The sequence below is a fragment of the Gymnoscopelus braueri genome, assembly GCF_963280865.1.
Source record: "Gymnoscopelus braueri genome assembly, chromosome: 20".
Taxonomy (NCBI): domain Eukaryota; kingdom Metazoa; phylum Chordata; class Actinopteri; order Myctophiformes; family Myctophidae; genus Gymnoscopelus; species Gymnoscopelus braueri.
Genome location: NC_137622.1, coordinates 45,341,283 through 45,364,928, shown reverse-complemented (window position 1 = coordinate 45,364,928; position 23,646 = coordinate 45,341,283). Strand labels below are relative to the sequence as shown.

Genomic DNA, 23,646 nt, shown 5'->3' with positions numbered 1-23,646 from the left:
AACACAGCGAGGAAGAGGAGGATGAGGAGGATGATGATACAGGCCTCATGGAGAAGAGGACGGTGGATTCATCAGAATGCTCTGATTCACACTGATTAAATATTAAATATGACGTCTTATGTTTTAAGACTAAACTGATTCACAGATTTTTCAAACTGTGTTCCATAACTATTCAAATGTACATTTATTATTATTATTATGCTAATTATGGCTTCACTCTGGTGTGTGTCTAGAGGTCAAATGGAAGGTCAAACTCAGCAGTTCTTCAATGTGATGCAATACTTTAACCCATTAAGACCGGGAAAGCACGTGTCATTTCAGATTTATTTGGCTATTCAGAAATAGCAGATCTACAAGCTAAAGCAATTTGAGTTTAAAGTGTTTGCTTTAAAAAATATATATATATTCAAAGATTTGCACACATTTTAACGATTTTTCAGAAATAGCAGATCTACAAGTTCTAAAATGACAAAAAAGAAAAGAAAAGAAATCTAAAATGACAGATCAATGGGTTAATCAGACAATATGAAAAATACGATGTGAAGATAATATTTAAATATTCATGTTTTTAATGAGTCTTTCAAACAATGTGAGGAAAACTAGTTTAAAACCCAAGTCCTTCTCCCTCCACTGTGTCCCTTGGAACCTTTATGAGTCCATTTGGTTTGCAGACAGTAGACACATTACACTAAACTGTTAAAGGAGCAGTTCACGCAAAAAAAGAAGAGACTTATTTTCTATCAATTACTCACCTCATGAAGCCTTGAATTCATGGAGATTTTTTTAGTTTTTGTTGCATTCCTGAACCAATGACAGGGTGGAGGGTCAGTCTCCTACCGGACACTTATTGGCTTAGTTAGGAATGAGACAAAAAACAAAACATCTCCATGAATTCAAGGCTTCATGAGGTGTGAAATTAATAGAAAATAAGTAGTATTTTGGGTGAACTACTCCTTTAAGTTATTCTCATTGGGACAATGAGAATAAGTGACATTTGACAAATATAAATATTGTGATATTCCTTCTAAGTCGTCCATCATCACTCTGAGCAACACACACGTTAGTTGACATAATTCATGGATGAAGTAAAGGTCTCACGTATAAAAATCACCAGTGATTGTATATCTGTACAGACCATTAAAATATGCTAAGCTAACGACACCACCTTCAATCATCACAAACTACAGTAGGTTAACTCTTCAACTGCCAGAGTCAAATTGTAATAGTGTCACCCCAGTGCCAGCCAAAACCAGTGTTTTCTTTTTTGTTTTTTGTTTTTTTTGTTTTTCTCGTAGAATTTTGGGGGGAAAAATGTGATTGTGGTAATCTGTTCCATAGTTGCGGCAAGCTGAAAATATCATGTTTTGCCAAAAATCCATAGTAAAACACAGGAGCCGATATACAGAATATTTCCCACATACTTTAACCAGGAAGTGAATGGAGCAGTACATCTTCGGATCCCGTTATCTCCTGGTTCTGTGTGAAAAACACAGAACGTCTAACGCGTCAAAGACACCGTGGACCAACGGACGAGAAAACACATCCATGACAGGAAAAGAGTTAAGAAGAAATTATCATCATTTGATACCTTTTTAAAATGATCTATAGGACCCTAGCCTGCTGCAACCCTCCTGATTTCGTGTATAAAGGGGCGTGTGTATAGAGCCGGCGAGAGACGGCGCCTGATCCCATTGGTTCACCGATCTGTCCGTCAACCCCCGCCCCGTTAACACAACATTACGAGCGACGCCCACTGCACTCTGGTTGGTTGGGAAATGAAACACTTCCTCATACCCAGTACAGGCTATAGTTGGGCCAGGCTTTTATTTTTTAGCAAAACTAAGCAATAAAAGCCTGGAGATCGAGGCTAATAGGACCCCAATTTACACAGTAAAATCCTCAGTGTTCCTCAATGTAACTCTGAGAGTGTACAAATGGAACCAAATGGACCCTTACAGGTCTGTAACTCTGAGAGTGTACAAATGGAACCAAATGGACCCTTATGGGTCTGTAACTCTGAGAGTGTACAAATAGAACCAAATGGACCCTTACAGGTCTGTAACTCTCAGAGTGTACAAATGGAACCAAATGGACCCTTACAGGTCTGTAACTCTGAGAGTGTACACATGGAACCAAATGGATCTTTATGGATCCCTATTCTGGGGGGAACATTCGCCAAAAATAGCAGATCTACAAGCTTGTAGATCTGCTATTTTTGGTTAAGAGTTTTGGTGTAGATTGAAAAAGAACGCACCAAGTACAGGGCAAGTAATGAGTATAGAGGCTGTTGATGAATTCCAAATATGACGGTATCCTGTGGTGCCTCTGGACTTCATCACGGCACACACTTTGAGACACCTTGGTTTAGACCCATTCAGGTGGGTTATAGATCTGTAGATCCATTCAGGTGGGTTATAGATCTGTAGATCCATTCAGGTGGGTTGCTGGCTACCTGTCAGGAGAGAGAGAGAGAGAGAACAGACAAGTTTTGACGCGTAGTTTTAAGTCATTAGTCTTTAGAATGAAATGATTTAGTGGATTAGAATGTATTTCTCCAGGCCGTGAGGGCATCTTAATGCCTGATTTATACTTATAGCTGTGTGCCGAAAACAGCCGATCGCGTGTGAGTTTGTAGATCGGCTATTTCCGAGCGCAACAAAACCAACACACTTCATGCGTTTTGTCAATGTGACGGCCACACCAGTGTAATTACACCAGAATAATTACCATACGTTTAGGCCCGAAAACACGAAAATGTGTCATTATGTGCTTAATGTCCTCAAAGTCACACATCCAACAAGCTTTGAACTGAGCAGATTGGACCTTCTGTTCCAGAGACAATGTCCAAAACATCTTGAAAACTGACACTTTCGCCGATTTTCCATTGAGTTTTGGCCATCGTCGCCCGTTTTTCTTTAACCCATTAAAACCGAGAACGTGTCTGTGTAACCACTTCAACCATTATTTTATACTTTGGCTTTTAAAAAATAGCAGATCTGCAAGCTTGTAGATCTGCTATTTTTTTTAAATCGTGAAAATGTGTTCAAATCTTTGAATATATATATTTTTTTTAAAGCAAAGTTTTTTACTCAAATCTTTGCTTCTGGGGGTCCCTGGAACAACATATTTTGAGATGGAGGTCTGCGGCCAAATACATACATATAATTTTGGGGGTCCTTGACATGAAAAAGTTTGAGAACCACTGATATTATAGCAACACACGTTTTTATCAAAAAACTGTTAGGATTTAGAAGACATTTGTAGAATCCCCCAGAAGCACAGATTTGAGTTACAAATGTTTGCTTTACATAATATATATATATTCAAAGATTTGCACAAATGTTCAAGATTTTTTTCAAAAATAGCAGATCTACAAGCTCATAGCTGCTATTTTTGGATAGCGCAAAGAAATCTAAAAACGACACAGAGACGCGTTCCCGGTCTTAAAGGGTTAATAACACGGGCTAGGAAGGTCGGACGGCGACAAAATACATACCTGAGGAAACTACATACCTGAGGAAACTACATACCTGAGGAAAGTTCACTTTGAGCTGCATCCTACACATCCAACACATCCTACACATCCAACACATCCAATACATCCAACACATCCAACACATCCTACACATCCAACACATCCAATACATCCAACACATCCAACACATCCGACACATCCAACACATCCGACACATCCAACACATCCGACACATCCAACACATCCTACACATCCAACACATCCGACACATCCGACACATCCAACACATCCGACACATCCAACACATCCAACACATCCAACACATCCTACACATCCAACACATCCGACACATCCAACACATCCGACACATCCGACACATCCGACACATCCAACACATACACTGACATTTGTGTCAGCCTTACCGTTAGGCCGCTAGGCCTCGGAACCCGAGGCTTGGCCCGGCCCGACTAATTAATTAGCATAGATTTGGGCCCAGCCCGGCCCGGCCCGAAAAACGTCGGGTCGGGTAAGGTCAGGGTCGGGCAGAATGTGATAACTCTAGTGCGTATGGGGAGGGGGAGGGGTTTATTATGAGTTTGAATAGTTTCATTATTACGATGAAGAAATGCATTTTGATATGTCAGTATTGTAATTTCAGTAGTTAGTGCTGTAGTGATTTGAAGTCCGTTTAAATGTTATTCTTTGTCTTCCCTTTGTGTCCAGAGTGGACTGATCACCCACTATAATATTCCCCTCATGTCTCACTTTGGTTAGCTCAGTGTTGATGTTATGTTAAGTTCTGTTTGTCCTCTGTTGCCTTCTGTATATTAAGGTATATTTACAGTACAGTAGGATATGTTAAATATTAAAGGTATATTTACAGTAGGATATGTTAAATATTAAAGGTATATTTACAGTAGGATATGTTAAATATTAAAGGTATATTTACAGTAGGAGATATTAAATATTAAAGGTATATTTACAGTAGGAGATATTAAATATTAAAGGTATATTTACAGTAGGAGGCCAGATGGTTGTCCAGTAGGAATGTAGCTCTGGTCCTCAGGTCTTCTTCTGTGTTGAACTGAATGGCCTCCAGCAGAGAAACCCCTCCCCCTCTCACAAACTCTGATGACACCTGGATTATGGACATAATATGACATCATATCTATGGATTATGGACATAATATGACATCATATCTATGGATTATGGACATAATATGACATCATATCTATTAAGGGTGTCACGATACTCGATACGTATCGAAATCGAACCGGAAATGTAGTACGATACAGTGTATCGAAATCAAAAGCCGTATCGCGATTCAAGGGTTAATTTAAATGCGCACATCCGACTGCACGTCCGGGTGAAGCATCGCGCATGCATGCTTACGACGGGGGAGGAAAAAAAAGACGACAGGACAAAGTCACACACACCACAGGAGTTTGGAGGAGACAGAGACCGCTGTAGCGTTGCAGCTGTACTAGGCTACTACTTTACATTTCACCATGGCCACTGCTGAAGCCAGCGATGGTAATGATAATACACAAACGGAAGAATTGGAAAACCCTCCCGCTTCCTTTAAGTCAAAAGTCTGACAATATTTGGGCTTCCCAGTGAATTATGAGGGCACCCGACGCGTTGACAAAACGGCTACCGTTTGTCGATTATGCTTCACATTGATAGTTTCTCCGTCTTCTCTTTTTCCCCTCTACACCTATACCTCTCGGCCAAAAATAGCCGATCTACAAGCTCACAACGCCTCGCAGCGTGAGGCGTTGTGAGCTTGTAGATCTGCTATTTTAGGCTAAAGTTCACCTCAGAAAACGGATGGGGTTAAGGTAAAAATAAATAAAGGAACATGTAGCCAAATAACAGTCGTCTTTGGATCCTTTTTTCTTACATGCTTCACAAGAATGTTGTTAACTCATCTTAAAGAAGAATCTGAAAATGACAGTTGTTGTAAGGGCATAAAACCCTTTTTGTTATCTCATTCTCATTTGATATTATTCAAATAAAAGGGACTTATTGAGAAACATGTGTTTTTCTTTACAAATCAAGACAATAGCCTAAATTAATAATCATATAAACCTCAAAAAGCTGAAAAAATTAAAGTTTTAAAAATATATATCGTATCGAAAATCGAATCGAATCGTGACCTTAAAATCGAAAGTCGAATCGAATCGTGGATTAGGCGTATCGTGACACCCCTAATATCTATGGATTATGGACATAATATGACATCATATCTACGGATTATGGACATAATATGACATCATATCTACGGATTATGGACATAATATGACATCATATCTACGGATTATGGACATAATATGACATCATATCTATGGATTATGGACATTATGAAATCATATCATTTATAATGTTTTTTCAGGCCAGTTTTGAAATAAACAAATCATTGTCTTGAATGTTAGACTCATTGAAAACACACGTCTCTGCTTCTAGTGACTGATATTGTCCTTCTAATGAATGTTAGACTCATTAAAACACACGTCTCTGCTTCTAGTGACTGATATTGTTCTTCTAATGAACGTTACACTCATTGAAAACACACGTCTCTGCTTCTGGTGACTGATATTGTTCTTCTAATGAATGTTAGACTAATTAAAACACACGTCTCTGCTTCTAGTGACTGATATTGTTCTTCTAATGAATGTTAGACTAATTAAAACACACGTCTCTGCTTCTAGTGACTGATATTGTCCTTCTAATGAAAGGGGTGACCATTATTGCATTACATTAAAGGTAGGGTAAGTGATATGTTTGGGTTAAAACAAAAAGTATTTTGTTAAAAGGTTAAAGCACTATATTGTGATAGTAATCATTGCTATAGAGTGTTTGTTCAGTAAAAGGAGTCTCCCCGTCTCTCCAACTCTTTAATAAACAGAAAATACATTTTCCGGTAGGTGTCAAAATCTCAGCCAATCAGGAGAAAGTACCCATTTTTAAGCTTCATTTTTATAGTGTTCCAGTTCCAATTTTGCCTGCTCATTTCTTAGTGTCATCACTTCCAATTGCACTTGTTTAATCTATATCCTGATTGAGTTCTCTATCCTGATTGGATAAAATTGGAAATTAAACTGAAACGAAAATGCATTTTCTGTTTAATAAAGAGCTGGAGAGACGTGGAGACTCCTTTTACTGAACAAACACTCTATAGCAATGAGTACTATCAGAATATAGAGCTATTTAACACATTGGGTGCCAGAGGTTTATTAAAATATTATACTTTGAGTGCCAGGACTTTTTAAACATTTTGAACCTTTTTCAAGTAGTCACAAAATATTTTCAGTGATCACCGTCCTCACGGTGATCCCCTCATTACACACATACAGGTCTCGTACAATCGGGGGGAAAAAATTAAAAACATTCGGTAATCCGTTCCATAGTTGCAGCCAGTTGAAAATAGTTAAATTAACATTGTAAAAAAAAAAAGTGCACAGGAGCCGAGATACAGGTTTTTGAAGTCATAAGTTAACCAGGAGGTGGATTGGAGTCTAAATCTTGTAGGAGTGATATTTCCTGTTGCTGTGAAGGTTTTTTTCAAAAAACGTATATATACGGTTTTGGCACTCAACGTTAGTATGCGCAAAACCGTATATATACGGTTTTGGCACCCAATGTGTTAACACTTATTTTAACCAAAGAAAATCACCCTACCCTACCTTTAAAGACAATATTAATATAATGAATAATAACTAATGAGAAAATGAAGGTGTCCCCTTTCATTATTTAGGAGGTGTGTGTTTTCAATGTGATTCTAACAGAGTTTGAAGTTGAATGGGTTTGGATGTCTAATCAAATTAATATCAAATATTGAATCAAGCAACTTCACAACAGGCAGCGCAGACAATACAATGACCTCAGAAGTGTTTGAGAGTGAAATGCCCCTTTAAGAGATTTACATACTGTAAGCCTCCAGCCCCGTGCCACCACTCCCCCAGGGGTGTGAAAGAGGTGGCCCGCGGACCACATAAGGGCCAGGAAGAGGTTGTATGTGTGGCGGGAAGGAGTCCTATGGCAATGGTTCTCAAAGTGGGGCCCCGGGACCCCCAGGGGTCCTTGGAAGGTGCCAGGGGGTCCCCAGCGAAATTAGTTAATATAGTGTCACAGTCATTTTAACCATATTTTATTCTTTGGCTATGAGCTTGTAGATCTGCTATTTATTTTTTTTATCAAAAAAATTGTGCAAATCTTTTAATATAGTATAGTATAAATATATACTATGCTATAATAGTGTGATGATTTGGAGAGAACGGGGGGAAATGTGAGCCATTTATTTACGTATATTTACGTCTCTGTCTCTCTGCCCTCCTCCTCACCCCATCAGACCTCTGTCTCTGTCTCTGTCTCTGTCTCTCTGCCAAGCTGGAACAATGGAGGTCAGTTCCGTTAGCTCACCGCTCGCCGCTGCCGGCGCCTGTCTCTTCCTGGCTGCCGAGGTGTGACTGGCTCTATTGTTCCCGACACAACGAGCCCCGCCCGCCCGTACGTCGTTGTGTCGGGAACAATAGACCCTAGTCACCTCTCGGCCGTAAACAGCAGAACAATTGACATCACTGCTCGCACGCTCGCTCTCTCTCTCTCTCTCTCTCTCTCTCTCTCTCTCTCTCTCTCTCTCTCTCTCTCTCTCTCTCTCTCTCTCTCTCTCTCTCTCTCTCTCTCTCTCTCTCTCTCTCTCTCTCTCTCTCTCTCTCTCTCTCTCTCTCTCTCTCTCTCTCTCTCTCTCTCTCTCTCTCTCTCTCTCTCTCTCTCTCTCTCTCTCTCTCTCTCTCTCTCGAATAAATGAACACCTGCATGTTGGAGGACAGTTCCGGGCCTGAGGAGGACGCGCTCCGTGGCGCCCTCTACTGACCAGTGTTCATTTTGTCGACTAAAACTATGACGTAAGATGTTGGTCTGACGAAAACTAAATGAACTAAATATATTGACAATTTTGTCAACAAATAATAACTAGACTAAAATGGATGGAGTAATGGAGAAGAGATCCAGTAGAACTAAGACTAGTGGAGAAGAGATCCAGTAGAACTAAGACTAGTGGAGAAGAGATCCAGTAGAACTAAGACTAGTGGAGAAGAGATCCAGTAGAACTAAGACTAGTGGAGAAGAGATCCAGTAGAACTAAGACTAGTGGAGAAGAGATCCAGTAGAACTAAGACTAGTGGAGAAGAGATCCAGTAGAACTAAGACTAGTGGAGAAGAGATCCAGTAGAACTAAGACTAGTGGAGAAGAGATCCAGTAGAACTAAGACTAGTGGAGAAGAGATCCAGTAGAACTAAGACTAGTGGAGAAGAGATCCAGTAGAACTAAGACTAGTGGAGAAGAGATCCAGTAGAACTAAGACTAGTGGAGAAGAGATCCAGTAGAACTAAGACTAGTGGAGAAGAGATCCAGTAGAACTAAGACTAGTGGAGAAGAGATCCAGTAGAACTAAGACTAGTGGAGAAGAGATCCAGTAGAACTAAGACTAGTGGAGTAGAGATCCAGCCAACATACATTTAGTTTAAACTAAATAGAATTTGATTCAAAAGACTAAAACTACATCTAAATGTGCTGTGTCTAAATAAACACATGAGAGAGGACAGAAAGGAGGACATTCACTGCATTTTCCTTTTTCTCCAGTTTGTACATCATAGTGTTTGTATTTGTTGATGACATGTATTATTGTGTTATTGTTATACTATGATGATGAATTGAATACATAGGACCACAATGGAAACAAGTCCCCAGGATTTTAGTGTTATCCTTTTAGCCTTAATGTCTGACTGTACCTCATGATGTTTACATTTATGACTAATAAACTATTCAATCAATCAATCAAACACACTGTAGTAGCAGATAAGTGAATATATTGTGACGAGGCGACACAAAGCATGACGGCTGACGGTTCTATGACCGCACCAGGATCATCTCACAGCCCAAACACTGACATGATGGAAGTGGATGGTAGAGCTCTCAACGGGCCTGAAAATTAAGCCCAAGGCCCAAACAATGACCATAATGCTAGGCCTGAAACGTGCTTAATGAACTGAGCAGATTGAACCTTCCGTTCCAGAGATAATGGCCAAAACAACTTGAAAACGGACACTTTCACAGATTTTCGATGTTTGAGTTCTGGCCATTTTTAAAACACGGGCTAGGAAGGTCCGGCTTTTTTTGGTGGGGGGAGGGCAGTGATCCAAGCAACTCTGGCACTCAATGAGTTAAGTGACATTTAAGACCTTTTTAATAACAAAAAAAAGCAAACAAATAAAATAAATGAAAAAAATACCATTACTGCATCAAAAGTAATCCAGCAGTATGGACACAATATGGATGCTAGGGGGTTGATGAGGTCGTTGCTAGGGGGTTGATGAGGTGGATGCTAGGGGGTTGATGAGGTGGATGCTAGGGGGTTGATGAGGTGGATGCTAGGGGGTTGATGAGGTGGATGCTAGGGGGTTGATGAGGTGGATGCTAGGGGGTTGATGAGGTGGATGCTAGGGGGTTGATGAGGTGGATGCTAGGGGGTTGATGAGGTGGATGCTAGGGGGTTGATGAGGTGGTTGCTAGGTGTTCTTACCTGTGGACTAGCATCCAGCAGCATGGACAGCAGCTCCAGACTCAGGGTGACGACATGTGTGTCCGTCATCTTCAGAGTGTGAGTCAACGCTGACAGAACATCTTTATCAACCATCTGATCACTGAGATGATGAGCCACGTTACACATGACCCTGAGGACCTATAAACACATTACATATTAATATACATCACTCTGAGGACCTATAAACATATTAAATATTAATATACATGACCCTGAGGACCTATAAACACATTACATATTAATATACATCACTCTGAGGACCTATTAACATATTAAATATTAATATACATGACCCTGAGGACCTATAAACATATTAAATATTAATATACATGACCCTGAGGACCTATAAACACATTACATATTAATATACATCACTCTGAGGACCTATAAACATATTAAATATGAATATACATGACCCTGAGGACCTATAAACATATTAAATATTAATATACATGACCCTGAGGACCTATAAACATATTAAATATTAATATACATGACCCTGAGGACCTATAAACATATTAAATATTAATAAACATCACCACGAGGACCTAGAAACATGAAATATTACACATCACCCTGAGAACCTGGACACATATAACATATTAAAGAGAAATCACTAACTACCTAAGTCATCTATTTTTTAATAATTTCCTAAGTAATTTCTTGTCATCAGCAGATAGTGATTTTGGAATTAACAAGCATTCTGATAGGCTGAATGTAACAATCATTCTGATAGGCTGAATGTAACAAGCCTTGTTGTGATAGGCTGAGGACATAGGCTATAATGCAGGGTGAATCAGCAGTGTACAGGACAGTAGAGTTAGGCAGATGTTACAATTTGGTGAAAATATGACTATAGCATATAGCATCATTTTACAACCAGGAGCCTAGTTGTAAGACTACATAGAATTGTTAAGACATTATGGGCCCTATCTTGCCCGGCACCTTATGCCTTCTGCCTTATGCCTCATCTTATTAGGCATTTTGATAGGCAGCTGATAATGAAACCCTCTGTGCTGGACAGGACTGTGAAGTGAGGGTTACATCCGGAATCTGACTGTGTCTGACTGTTATTATTATTAGGAACACATGGGATGTGTGATAAGTAGAACAATGTTGAATGTTGAGATGATGAAATGACTTGTATACAGTTCTAAGTAAACAGTTTGAATGTCTTTCTGCCTTAGATTTGCTGCCAACATACTGTAGAACACAGACAATGAAAGGCCAACTGTATTTGGTCAGAATTTATTGAGAGAATAGGATAAACCCTTGAGATGCAGCCTCTCATTTTAGAGATAAAACATTTCAATACAAATACACAAGACACACACCCGTACAAATACCCTCTCCCACCCACAGCCCTCAACTCATTTTAAACAAAGAAATGGAGAATACAATACAATGACCTGAATCTAAGTCAGAAATCAACAAGCAGTTTAATCCATTAAGACCAGGAACACATCTGTGTCATTTTTAGACTTCTTTGGCCGCGCTATGAGCTTGTAGATCTGCTATTTTTGAGAAAAGAAAATCGTGAAAATGTGTGCAAATCTTTGAATATATATATACTAGAGGTCCGGGCCCCACTAGCCGCGCACGGGGCTCTAGCGAGGGCGCGCTTATTTTGGGGTACCAAAATCGTGGGATAAAAATTGCCCCAAAAAAAGTTTAAAAAATAATAATAATTAAGAAAAATAAAATAAATGAGGGACCACCTGGGGGTCCGCGGACCCCCTGGGAGTGTTGGGACCCCCGCAGACCCTCGTGAAACATGGCGGACCCCTTCGGCTGGGTTTTTTTTTCTTCATGAAGGTGGTTGCTTGTTTCTGGCGCACATCTGGCAACACTGACATCAGCTTGTCTTTTGGCAACGTGGCAACCCAGATGCCGAGCCGTGTGTTGTTGTGGGGAGATTACAAAATGGGCTGCGTGGTGTCGGTTGTCTTTGGGATGTACATGGCACGTGAATGACGGACATATTACCGTGAGTAATATGTCCATATTTTATTACCATATTTTGAGATGGGGGGGGGGGGGGGGTCCACGGACAAATACATATAATCTTGGGGGGTCCTTGACATGAAAAAGTTTGAGAACCACTGATATTATAGCAACATCATTTTGTTTTTACAATACAATGAGCTGAATCAAAGTCAGAAATCAACATCAGTCCAAAGCTTAGTTTAAAGCATGAACAGGCTGTTTGGATGTGAATACAAGGAAGTCCTGAAGCGGCCAAGAGAGGCAACAGATCTGAGAGAGAGACTGTTCCAGTCAAATAGAGCTTTGTCATGGAATGACCCGCGTCCACCTTCAGAGAACATGGAATGACCCGCGTCCACCTTCAGAGAACATGGAATGACCCGCGTCCACCTTCAGAGAACATGTGACCCGCGTCCACCTTCAGAGAACATGTGGGGAACAATGCACACACTTGAGGAAAGAAATGTCTAAATGTGTTGATGAGTGGTACTGTACCAGAGCAGTGGTTCTCAAACCTTTTCATGTCAAGGACCCCCAAAATGATAAATATTTGGCCGCGGACCCCCCTCCATCTCAAAATATGTAAAATATATATTGGGACCCCCTGGAACAACAAAGATTGAGTTACAAATGTTCGCTTTAAATTATATTTATATTCAAAGATTTGTTTTCACTATTTTTCAAAAATAGTAGATCTACAAGCTCATAGCGCGGCCCTCGGTGCCGCGCTATGAGCTTGTATATCTGCTATTTTTGAATAGCCAAACTATAAAATATGGTTAAAGTGGTTTAAATGATTGTGACTCTATATATTTTTTTTAAATGCTGGGGACCCCCCTGGTACCCCTCCAAGGACCCCTGGGGGTCCCCAGACCCCACTTATATACCAGAGCATGTGAGCGGAGCGGGACTTTTTTTAAACGTAGCGGGGAGTGGGCTCCAAGCCGCTCCGGTCGGGGCCGCATTTTTGAGCATGCCCGGTCGCACGGACAGACACAAAGACATCCTCAACACTGCAACACAAGTGCAGAGCGCACGTTCCTGATCAAGATCTCATTCAAATGTCTCCGTAATGCACACGAGTTACGTTAATAAATACCTCAGTGTCAGTTTAGTTATTTCACCAGCCGATCAAAGGAATGGATATTGGATTGGATATTGAATAACCTACCGGCAAATATTCGTTCCATTTCATCGTATTCTCTGTTCAAAAATACGCTGTCTTCTTATTTTGAGAGTGTATGTACATGTCTATAACTAATTAATAACTATAACATTTGTCATATAACCTCTATTAATCACTCTAAATATACTGACATCATGATATTGATCTGTCTGTGTTGACTTAATGATCCATTTTTATGCTTTACATGTTCTGTTGTTTTATGTGTTTGTCCTGTCTGTCTGCCTTAATGCTCCATCCACTTCAATGTTAAAAAATAAACTGAGAAAAAAATCTAATTTTTCCTACCATTGTAAACACTATTTCTGAGTGAGACATGCCACTTTCAAACATCAAACAACAAATGTCAACTATATTAGTAGCTTAACTCATTCACTGCCTGAATTATTGCTGGCCGCGTTTGCCCACTGCCAGAGATTTTTCATTGAAAAAAAAAAAGTACTCAGGAGCCGAGATACAGAATTTTTAAGTTTTAAGTTAACAAGGAAGATCTTCGAAAAATCATATCTCCTTGGTCTTTAGGTTTTTTTTTTTTTAAAATTTTTATTAAAATTACGTTTTTTACGTTTTTGGCAGAATTGGTAATTGGATATAATTACGTTTTTTACGTTTTAGGCAGGGAATATATATATATATATATTTTCTGTATTATGTTTAGTGCGGCATGGAAACTAACCAGTGGTGGGGGGGGGGGGAGAAAATGTAAAAAAAAATTATACGATAAAAGGATGTATATATATATATATATATATATATATATATATATATATATATATATATATATATATATATACACAAAAATGAAAAATAGAAATAAAATGAAAATTGAACACACATCACAAAATAATGGTTAAAAAGTAATGGATGAGTGATGATATTTAAATAATAATGAAAATGAAAATAGAAGAAAAATAAAATAAAAATACAAGAAAAAGTCACCCCCCCCCTCTCTCTCTTCTTAAATCTTAACTTCAAGGCCTAAATGCAGCCGGGCTGTAGACACCATCCATAATAGACTCTCAATCTTCCACATCATTTGCCTCGGTGAAGTCAACTAGTTTACGCCAGATTCCCTCAAAGTCCTCGGGTTTTTGCCTAAGATTATACATAATTCTTTCACTCGGAATGCAAGATGTTAGTCACCGTGTCACAGTGTTGATTAGTGTGTAGTAGTGTGTACTCACCATAGTGTTGATGCCTTCAGAGAACGGAAGCATCCGGATCAGAACAGGAAGCAGGTGGAGAGACACCAGAGCTCTGCACAATGTACTGGAGTCAGCTGATAGAGAGACACATGGAAACTAGTTACCTAAACAACTTAGTTACCTGAACCACTGGAGTCAGCTGATAAGAGAGACACATGGAAACTAGTTACCTAAACAACTTAGTTACCTAAACTACAATGACCTGGAGTCAGCTGATAGAGACACATGGAAACTAGTTAGCTAAACAACTTAGTTACCTAACCTACAATGATATGGCGTCAGCTGATAGAGAGACACATGGAAACTAGTTACCTAAACAACTTAGTTACCTGAACCACTGGAGTCAGCTGATAGAGAGACACATGGAAACTAGTTACCTCAGCAACTTAGTTACCTGAACCACTGGAGTCAGCTGATAGAGACACATGGAAACTAGTTACCTAAACAACTTAGTTACCTGAACCACTGGAGTCAACTGATAAGAGGGACACATGGAAACTAGTTACTTAAAAAACGTAGTTACCTAAACAACTTAGTTACCTAAACCACTGGAGTCAACTGAGAGACACACAAAGACTAGTTACCTAAACAAGTTAGTTATGTAAACCATAGGCGGCGATCCTGTGTTGGCGCCTCTGGTTGATCCTCGCTGTCACCCATGGGAGACAGCAAGCACCCACTGGGAATGTGCCGGTCGGACGGTTAAAATGCTTTGTAGCGCAAAGTCATAAATGGACCCCCTGACCTAAACGACTAAGGTTACAGGACCCGTAAAGTCTTGACCAATGAGCTGTCAGCATGTGATAAATTATGTGTTATTGGATCGCTGCATCATAGACTCGCCTCAAATACAAGTATTTTCGGCGGTATCAGTATATCGGAGGCATTTCTGATGCTACTATCAGTATCTGATAGGCCTGTGACAATTATTTCAGTATCTGATAATCGTCTCATTTGAGATTATTTGAGATAATCACAATGATTTTGCATAATCAAAATTGTTCCTACATTTTAAAATATTTACAAAAAGCAGAAATATTAAGCTTGTAGATCAGCTATTTCTGCTATAAAAAATAGTATTAAACAAAGTATAAAGTATAAAATTATTAAAAATGTCAGTAATGTCTTTGTATATTTAAGTTATTTGTGATTGTAAATTGCTCTGGGTATACCTGCCCAGAGCAAAAATGCCAAAAACACAATTAAATCATTAATTTTTATGACAACTAATCATCAACATACATGTTGAAATCGTTGTCTGAACAACTTAAGGAACAATAAAATAAGATCCACTAACATCAGTGTAACAGTCAGAGCAGACATCATGTATGTAACATCAGTGTAACAGTCAGAGCAGACATCATGTATGTGAACTAAAGTGAACTGAAGCTCAGAATAGAGTTCAAACCAGTGTCACTGATACCACTGACCCCCAGGCTGCTATGTGACCTTTAATGACCAAACTGTCCCCAGGACCAACCTGTCTGTGAACCCTCTACACCATGTCTGTGAACCCTCTACACCATGTCTGCACTGTGAACCCTCTACACCATGTCTGCACTGTGAACCCTCTACACCATGTCTGCACTGTGAACCCTCTACACCATGTCTGCACTGTGAACCCTCTACACCATGTCTGCACTGTGAACCCTCTACACCATGTCTGTGAACCCTCTACACCATGTCTGCACTGTGAACCCTCTACACCATGTCTGCACTGTGAACCCTCTACACCATGTCTGCACTGTGAACCCTCTACACCATGTCTGCATTGTGAACCCTCTACACCATGTCTGTGAACCCTCTACACCATGTCTGCACTGTGAACCCTCTACACCATGTCTGCACTGTGAACCCTCTACACCATGTCTGTGAACCCTCTACACCATGTCTGCACTGTGAACCCTCTACACCATGTCTGCACTGTGAACCCTCTACACCATGTCTGCACTGTGAACCCTCTACACCATGTCTGCACTGTGAACCCTCTACACCATGTCTGCACTGTGAACCCTCTACACCATGTCTGTGAACCCTCTACACCATGTCTGCACTGTGAACCCTCTACACCATGTCTGCACTGTGAACCCTCTACACCATGTCTGCACTGTGAACCCTCTACACCATGTCTGTGAACCCTCTACACCATGTCTGTGAACCCTCTACACCATGTCTGTAATGCATCTAATAATGACAGTGTGAACCCTCTACACCATGTCTGCACTGTGAACCCTCTACACCATGTCTGTGAACCCTCTACACCATGTCTGTAATGCATCTAATAATGACACTGTGAACCCTCTACACCATGTCTGTGAACCCTCTACACCATGTCTGTGAACCCTCTACACCATGTCTGTGAACCCTCTACACCATGTCTGTAATGCATCAAATAATGACACTGTGAACCCTCTACACCATGTCTGTGATGCATCTAATAATGACACTGTGAACCCTCTACACCATGTCTGTGATGCATCTAATAATGACACTGTGAACCCTCTACACCATGTCTGTGATGCATCTAATAATGACACTGTGAACCCTCTACACCATGTCTGTGATGCATCTAATAATGACACTGTGAACCCTCTACACCATGTCTGTGATGCATCTAATAATGACACTGTGAACCCTCTACACCATGTCTGTGATGCATCTAATAATGACACTGTGAACCCTCTACACCATGTCTGTGATGCATCTAATAATGACACTGTGAACCCTCTACACCATGTCTGTGATGCATCTAATAATGACACTGTGAACCCTCTACACCATGTCTGTGAACCCTCTACACCATGTCTGCAATGCAGTCACAATTACAGTGGCTGCGGTTACATGGACAGTTTTATTCCACTTATATTCGGAATGAATGAATGAATGAATGAATCCATTCAGAATAGAAATGCTCATGTAAACACCTCATTGGAATAGAATATTCCATTCCGCTCTGACCTGAATGAATTTTCATTGGGTTAGGAGGGGTGGTATAGACCGTTTCAGGGATGAGCTGTAGGGGGTGCTATGGGGGGTCGGCGACCCCTTAGTTCTGGCGCGGGCTGGGGGGCTGGGAGCTCCAAATGCACGCGCGAGCACGCACCGTCAGCTGCAGTCTTTAACACCTTAAAGTTTAAACAATAGCCTCTCAAGGTTCGCGCCGTCAGCGGCGAGCCGTTCTCAATAGCGTCTACCTGGCTGCTTTGCATAACATTAGGCTACTCGAGAAAAGCCATGGACTTGAATTGAATGTGTGCATTCCTCTCACAATGAGAGACAACAGTCTCTGCACTGCAGAGTGTGAAGGGGATCGCTTAGAAGAGGACCCAGTTCTCTGAGACAAGACAAAGACAAGTTGTCTGATTATTTTAAGTACTTATGTGTGGGTGAGTCTATGTAAAGGGCTTTTATATAAAACTAAAAGGAAAATAAAATAATTAATTAATTGAAACAAAAATAAAAACAACAAATTAACAATGCAACTAAATAATAAGATATAATTACTTAAAAATCACATGTTGAATACAGTATTTCAACTAGCACTGAGCTGATTGGCTATGTGCACATGCGTGCACATGCGCGTGCACGTGACGTCAGAAAATATAGCCCCCCTAGTTCAAAAATCCACAGCTCATCACTGCCGTTTGAATCGGTATATACCAATCAGAATTGACCATATAAACGCTTTATTCCGAACGCTCCTCTCTGTTTGGAATACATGCACTCTTTTGCACATGTCTGTGCTTAGTAGTGCTGTCAGAGTTGTCCAAAAATGACCTATCAAATCTCTAATTCGGCCACGGTTGGTGCTGAGAAGCGCTCGCTCCTGCGGCATAAAATGAATGATTCTATTCTATAGCGTCATTTAATAAGCCTGTACTGGTTAAGCCCAGACTTGTCCAGGAGAACGGACGCTCCGAGGATCTGAGCCTGTGATGGAGGAACAATCTTTACCTGTCCTTCACATGAAACGGGAACTTATAATCAAAAGAATCTATTCAGTCAGATGAAACGTTATATTAAGTAGTATAGATACACACAGAGATAGACGGGAACGCCCAGGAACGCCCCACTCGATTTTAGCTCGGGGGGAAAACAGAACGATCTGCCTCATAGAGTTACATCATACACGATCGTTTGGATCACTTTCAGAGCTTTTATGGACGATAGAAACATTGTCAGCCAAGAAAAATCCATCAGAAGGACAGCTGGAACACAATCGTCCACTCGCCCTCGGAAAAGTTGACTTATTATTAAGATATATGAGACTAAAAAGACCAAACATTGTCAATCTATGAGCTCACAGCGCGTCGGAACGCGACGCGTTGTAACTGTGAGCTAGATTGGCAATGTTTGGTTTATGTTCCCCCCAGAATACGTAAGCTGGGGTTCATGTGGTTTATCAGATTATCTTTATATCTTATTGCATGAGTCAAATTTCAGCACAAGCACCACTGAGATCAGAGATCTGTTTCTCTCTCTCCATCTCCGTCTGAATACCAAAACACTCGCCCCAAAACACAGTCGCCCCGGGGCAAACCCGCCGGGATTCACCTGGTATTCCTAAACGTAACCTCAGTAAAACTATGCCTAAACATAACCTTATTCCTAAACTGAACCTCAGTAAAACTATGCCTAACCCTGAAATTATTTCATACCTTACCCTCTGTAAAACAAATACAAGAATGGGGGCGAGCTTGTTTTGGGGGCGAGTCTTCTGGTTACCTCTCGTCTCCCTCCTTGGTACAAAACATGTTTACATATGCACAGTGTTTAATCGCCTGGTAGAGACACTATTACAAGATATGATCAATTAAACTTACCATAATATCAAAACCCAACAGTCATTAAGTCATCAATAATGTTTATAGTGAATTTGAAGTACAGTTTAGAGACTGTTTTGTGAACGGCACGTACCGACGCCATTATCATTTGGCGAAGTGCGCCATTTAATATCATGCAGGATTTACACACTGCTTTAGCTCCGTGTTCATTACCAGATTTACAATTGTGTTTTCTGTAGGTTTTTAAACGAGGATAGCCGGGGTTGGCTTGTTTTGTGAGTAAATCGCTGCATGTTGAACTGCTTTCCAAACTGTAATGGCGTCGATGTCTCCTGTACTTGGAATTCACTAAAACGTGTTCTATAAACATCATTGATGAATGAATGGCTTTTGCTTTTTGATATTATGATAAGTTTAATTGATCATATCTAGATAGATAGATAGATAGATACTTTATTTGTCCTTGCGGAAATTCATTTTGTGCCAAGCAGTCATCAGGATACAAAAAATCACAAACAGATAACATAATTACAAAATACATACAAGCTAAACAAGGCCACCAGTCATGGTTCAAGAGGCATCACATTACATTTTATGCACAGAACTGAGATGGGGCCCGTTTGTTCAGGAGTCCTATACTTGTAGGGACAAATGATCTTGAAGCCCTAGCCTGCAACATTGGCACTGTGTACCGTCGTCCTGATGGTAAAAGGTGGTATTGACTGTATAACGGGTGCGTTCTATCCCTAGCAATAGCTCTCCCTTTCCTAAGCACCCGGGTCTCATACATTGCTGCCATACTCTCATGTCGTACCCCAGCTATCTTGCTGGATACATTGATGATTTTATGGAGTTTGTTCTTATTAACCAATGATAATGAGCCATACCAGGAAACAAAACAGAAAGTCAGTGCACTCTCCACGAAGGATCGATGGAAGAGTACCATTACACTTTTTTCCACGTCATACTGTCTCAGTCTGCTCATAAAATGCAGCCTCTGCTGACCTTTCTTATAGATGGCATCAGTGTTGGAATTCCATGTCAGCTTGGAATCAATTGTTGTACCCAAATACTTGTATTCCTCAACAGTCGCCACCCCATCCCCATCAATAACTATTTGCTGGTGTGCATCATGAGCACTAGTCCTAAAATCAAATATAACCTCCTTAGTTTTCTTAATATTCAATTGAAGGAAGTTACTCTTGCACCAACCAGCAAACTCATCCACTGTTCTTCGGTAGCTCTCATCGTTCTCAATCAGACCAACAATAGCTGTGTCATCGGCAAATTTAACAATACAGGTGTTATCTGAGTCACTCCGACAGTCGCTTGTGTACAGAGTGAACAATACCGGTGAGATCGCGCTCCCTTGCGGAGCCCCCGTGTTGGTTGTAATAGGGAGAGATATTGCTTTATTCACCCTGACATGTTGTACCCGATCAGTCAGGAAGGACTCCACCCATCTGATGATATTGGTGTTAACACCCAGGTCATACAGTTTCCCCATCAAAATATGAGGTCTCATCGTGTTAAATGCCGAAGAAAAGTCTACAAAAAGTACCCGAGCATATCGTGTCTTTTTAGGTTGGTCTAGATGATAATAGATCTTATTAAGCATAAGAAGAAGAGCGTCATCAGTGCCCCTCCCCTTTCTATATGCAAACTGCAAGGGGTCCATTTCATGTTGACTCACATTACTAAGGAGGTCATTTAAAATAATGCTCTCCAAGCTTTTGATTATCAATGATGTCAAGGCAACTGGCCGATAGGCATTAAGGACTTTGGGATTGGACATTTTCGGCACTGGAACTATAAGTGAAGTTTTCCACGCTTTTGGAATGTAGTGCGTATCTACTGATAACTGGAACATGTGTCTCAGTACAGGGCTGAGCTGTTCCCTACACTCCTTAAGCACATAACCCCTTATCCCATCGGGACCCGGTGCTTTGCGTGGGTTAATTCCTTTGAGGGTTCTACACACCTCCTCCTCTGTTATTAAAAGTGATTGACCACTGCCAAATTGGTCCTTTAACAAATGTGTATCTATAGAAAATGTAATAGTGTCTCTTACCAGGCGATTAAATCAGATAACCTCGGGCCATTGTGTTGTGTTGGATCCTCTGTCCAGTCAGGACAACATTCCAATCGGACTCTTGTTTGATTTGCTAATGTAGCGTTCCTTGTCAAGTGGCAACAAGGTTCTGTGCCTGTGATCTGGCAAGCCATGACGCCTGCTTTTTAAATTGGTATACTTTTACAGCATATGAGTTTGAAAACCCCACATCCCTCGGTCTATACCAGCTGGGGGAAATCTGTGTTTTCCCCCGAGCAGACTCCTCCCCCCTAGGTACGACCCACTGATGACACTACGCCGTGTGGGTTCATAGGCTAGCCTAAGTTTGCCCGTGTCTGGTACCAATACAAAAAAAGAAACTGGTCTGAACTTGTAGATCTGCTACTTTCGCATTAAAACGGCGATAACAAAGGAACGTGGGCTTGTATCGCATACAGCGCTGCCTGGCAGGAGTCGGTGCGTTGCTTCCCGGCCTGCCTACGGCCGACAGACCTCCGCCACGGAGGCACAAGGGGACTATTGCCTCCTCCGATGCCCACCAGGGGAAGCTCCGCCCCGGGTAGTGGAGCCGGGCGGCCCCTGGTCCATGCCCGGGCGTAGGCAGGAACCACTTTGTGCATGTCAAAAGTTATATTCAGAATGAATAGTTTGGGTCATGATGTAAACCAGGAATACTTTTATTCAGGTCCCATGTAAACAGGTGAGTGGAACAGATTCCTCTATTCTGAATGAGTTCATTGTGAATGAATACATGATGTCCATGTAACCTTCTACACCATGTCTGCACTGTGAACCTTCTACACCATGTCTGCACTGTGAACCTTCTACACCATGTCTGCACTGTGAACCTTCTACACCATGTCTGCACTGTGAACCCTCTACACCATGTCTGCACTGTGAACCCTCTACACCATGTCTGCACTGTGAACCTTCTACACCATGTCTGCACTGTGAACCTTCTACACCATGTCTGCACTGTGAACCTTCTACACCATGTCTGCACTGTGAACCTTCTACACCATGTCTGCACTGTGAACCTTCTACACCATGTCTGCACTGTGAACCTTCTACACCATGTCTGCACTGTGAACCCTCTACACCATGTCTGCACTGTGAACCCTCTACACCATGTCTGCACTGTGAACCTTCTACACCATGTCTGCACTGTGAACCTTCTACACCATGTCTGCACTGTGAACCTTCTACACCATGTCTGCACTGTGAACCTTCTACACCATGTCTGCACTGTGAACCTTCTACACCATGTCTGCACTGTGAACCTTCTACACCATGTCTGCACTGTGAACCTTCTACACCACCTCTACACCATGTCTGCAATGCAGCCCACAATTACCCTCTAACACTGAAGCGCCTCATGTCTGCAGGGCGTCAGTCAGTGTCACGGCCCACAAGAATTCAAGATGGCCAGAGTAATCCCTCTATATAAAAACGGACGCAAATTAGAACTTGGCAACTACCGCCCTGTTTCCATCCTTTGTTCCATCCATAGACAGTAAAAAGTATGGACAGCGATACGCCCATAGACCTTAAATGAAGCCTATGTTTCAGCTATTTCAAATCCGCCATCTTTCTATATCGCGTCATATCCCATGCACTCGGAAATTCATTCTATTGGTTGGGACCAGAGCGGGGGTGCGGAATGAATGCTATTGGTTGTGTAGCACAATGTAGCCACGCCCCTCCTAAAGCATACCCTACTTTATCATCAATTTTAAAATAAATGGGACCATCATTTACCAAAACACATATCATGATGATTGAATGGTAACAGACCTGTCAGGTTGTTCAGTTAGTTAACTAGTCTAGTGTGGTGTAGGTTAGTTAGTTAACTAGTCTAGTGTGGTGTAGGTTAGTTAGTTAACTAGTCTAGTGTGGTGTAGGTTAGTTAGTTAACTAGTCTAGTGTGGTGTAGGTTAGTTAGTTAACTAGTCTAGTGTGGTGTAGGTTAGTTAGTTAACTAGTCTAGTGTGGTGTAGGTTAGTTAGTTAACTAGTCTAGTGTGGTGTAGGTTAGTTAGTTAACTAGTCTAGTGTGGTGTAGGTTAGTTAGTTAACTAGTCTAGTGTGGTGTAGGTTAGTTAGTTAACTAGTCTAGTGTGGTGTAGGTTAGTTAGTTAACTAGTCTAGTGTGGTGAAGGTTAGTTAGTTAACTAGTCTAGTGTGGTGTAGGTTAGTTAGTTAACTAGTCTAGTGTGGTGTAGGTTAGTTAGTTAACTAGTCTAGTGTGGTGTAGGTTAGTTAGTTAACTATTCTAGTGTGGTGTAGGTTAGTTAGTTAACTAGTCTAGTGTGGTGTAGGTTAGTTAGTTAACTA

At 41.0% G+C, this 23,646-nt stretch overlaps 2 protein-coding genes across 2 annotated transcripts in view; both read right to left on the bottom strand.

Annotated features, from left to right (window-relative positions):
- The window catches only part of LOC308076485 (carnosine synthase 1-like), a 50,766-nt gene extending 48,397 nt beyond the window's left edge, over positions 1-2,369 (bottom strand). Inside the window, exons 1-2 of the mRNA XM_080416805.1 lie at positions 2,255-2,369; positions 753-851 (exon numbers count right to left, since the gene is read on the bottom strand). The gene's annotated coding sequence lies outside the window, so the exon portion shown is untranslated. The remainder of the gene's footprint in view (positions 1-752; positions 852-2,254) is intronic.
- The window catches only part of tmco6 (transmembrane and coiled-coil domains 6), a 36,309-nt gene continuing 13,209 nt past the window's right edge, over positions 547-23,646 (bottom strand). Inside the window, exons 10-13 of the mRNA XM_080416817.1 lie at positions 14,435-14,529; positions 10,061-10,219; positions 4,493-4,613; positions 547-2,452 (exon numbers count right to left, since the gene is read on the bottom strand). Of these exons, the coding sequence (XP_080272943.1) occupies positions 2,433-2,452; positions 4,493-4,613; positions 10,061-10,219; positions 14,435-14,529 (395 nt within the window). The 3' untranslated portion in view covers positions 547-2,432. The remainder of the gene's footprint in view (positions 2,453-4,492; positions 4,614-10,060; positions 10,220-14,434; positions 14,530-23,646) is intronic.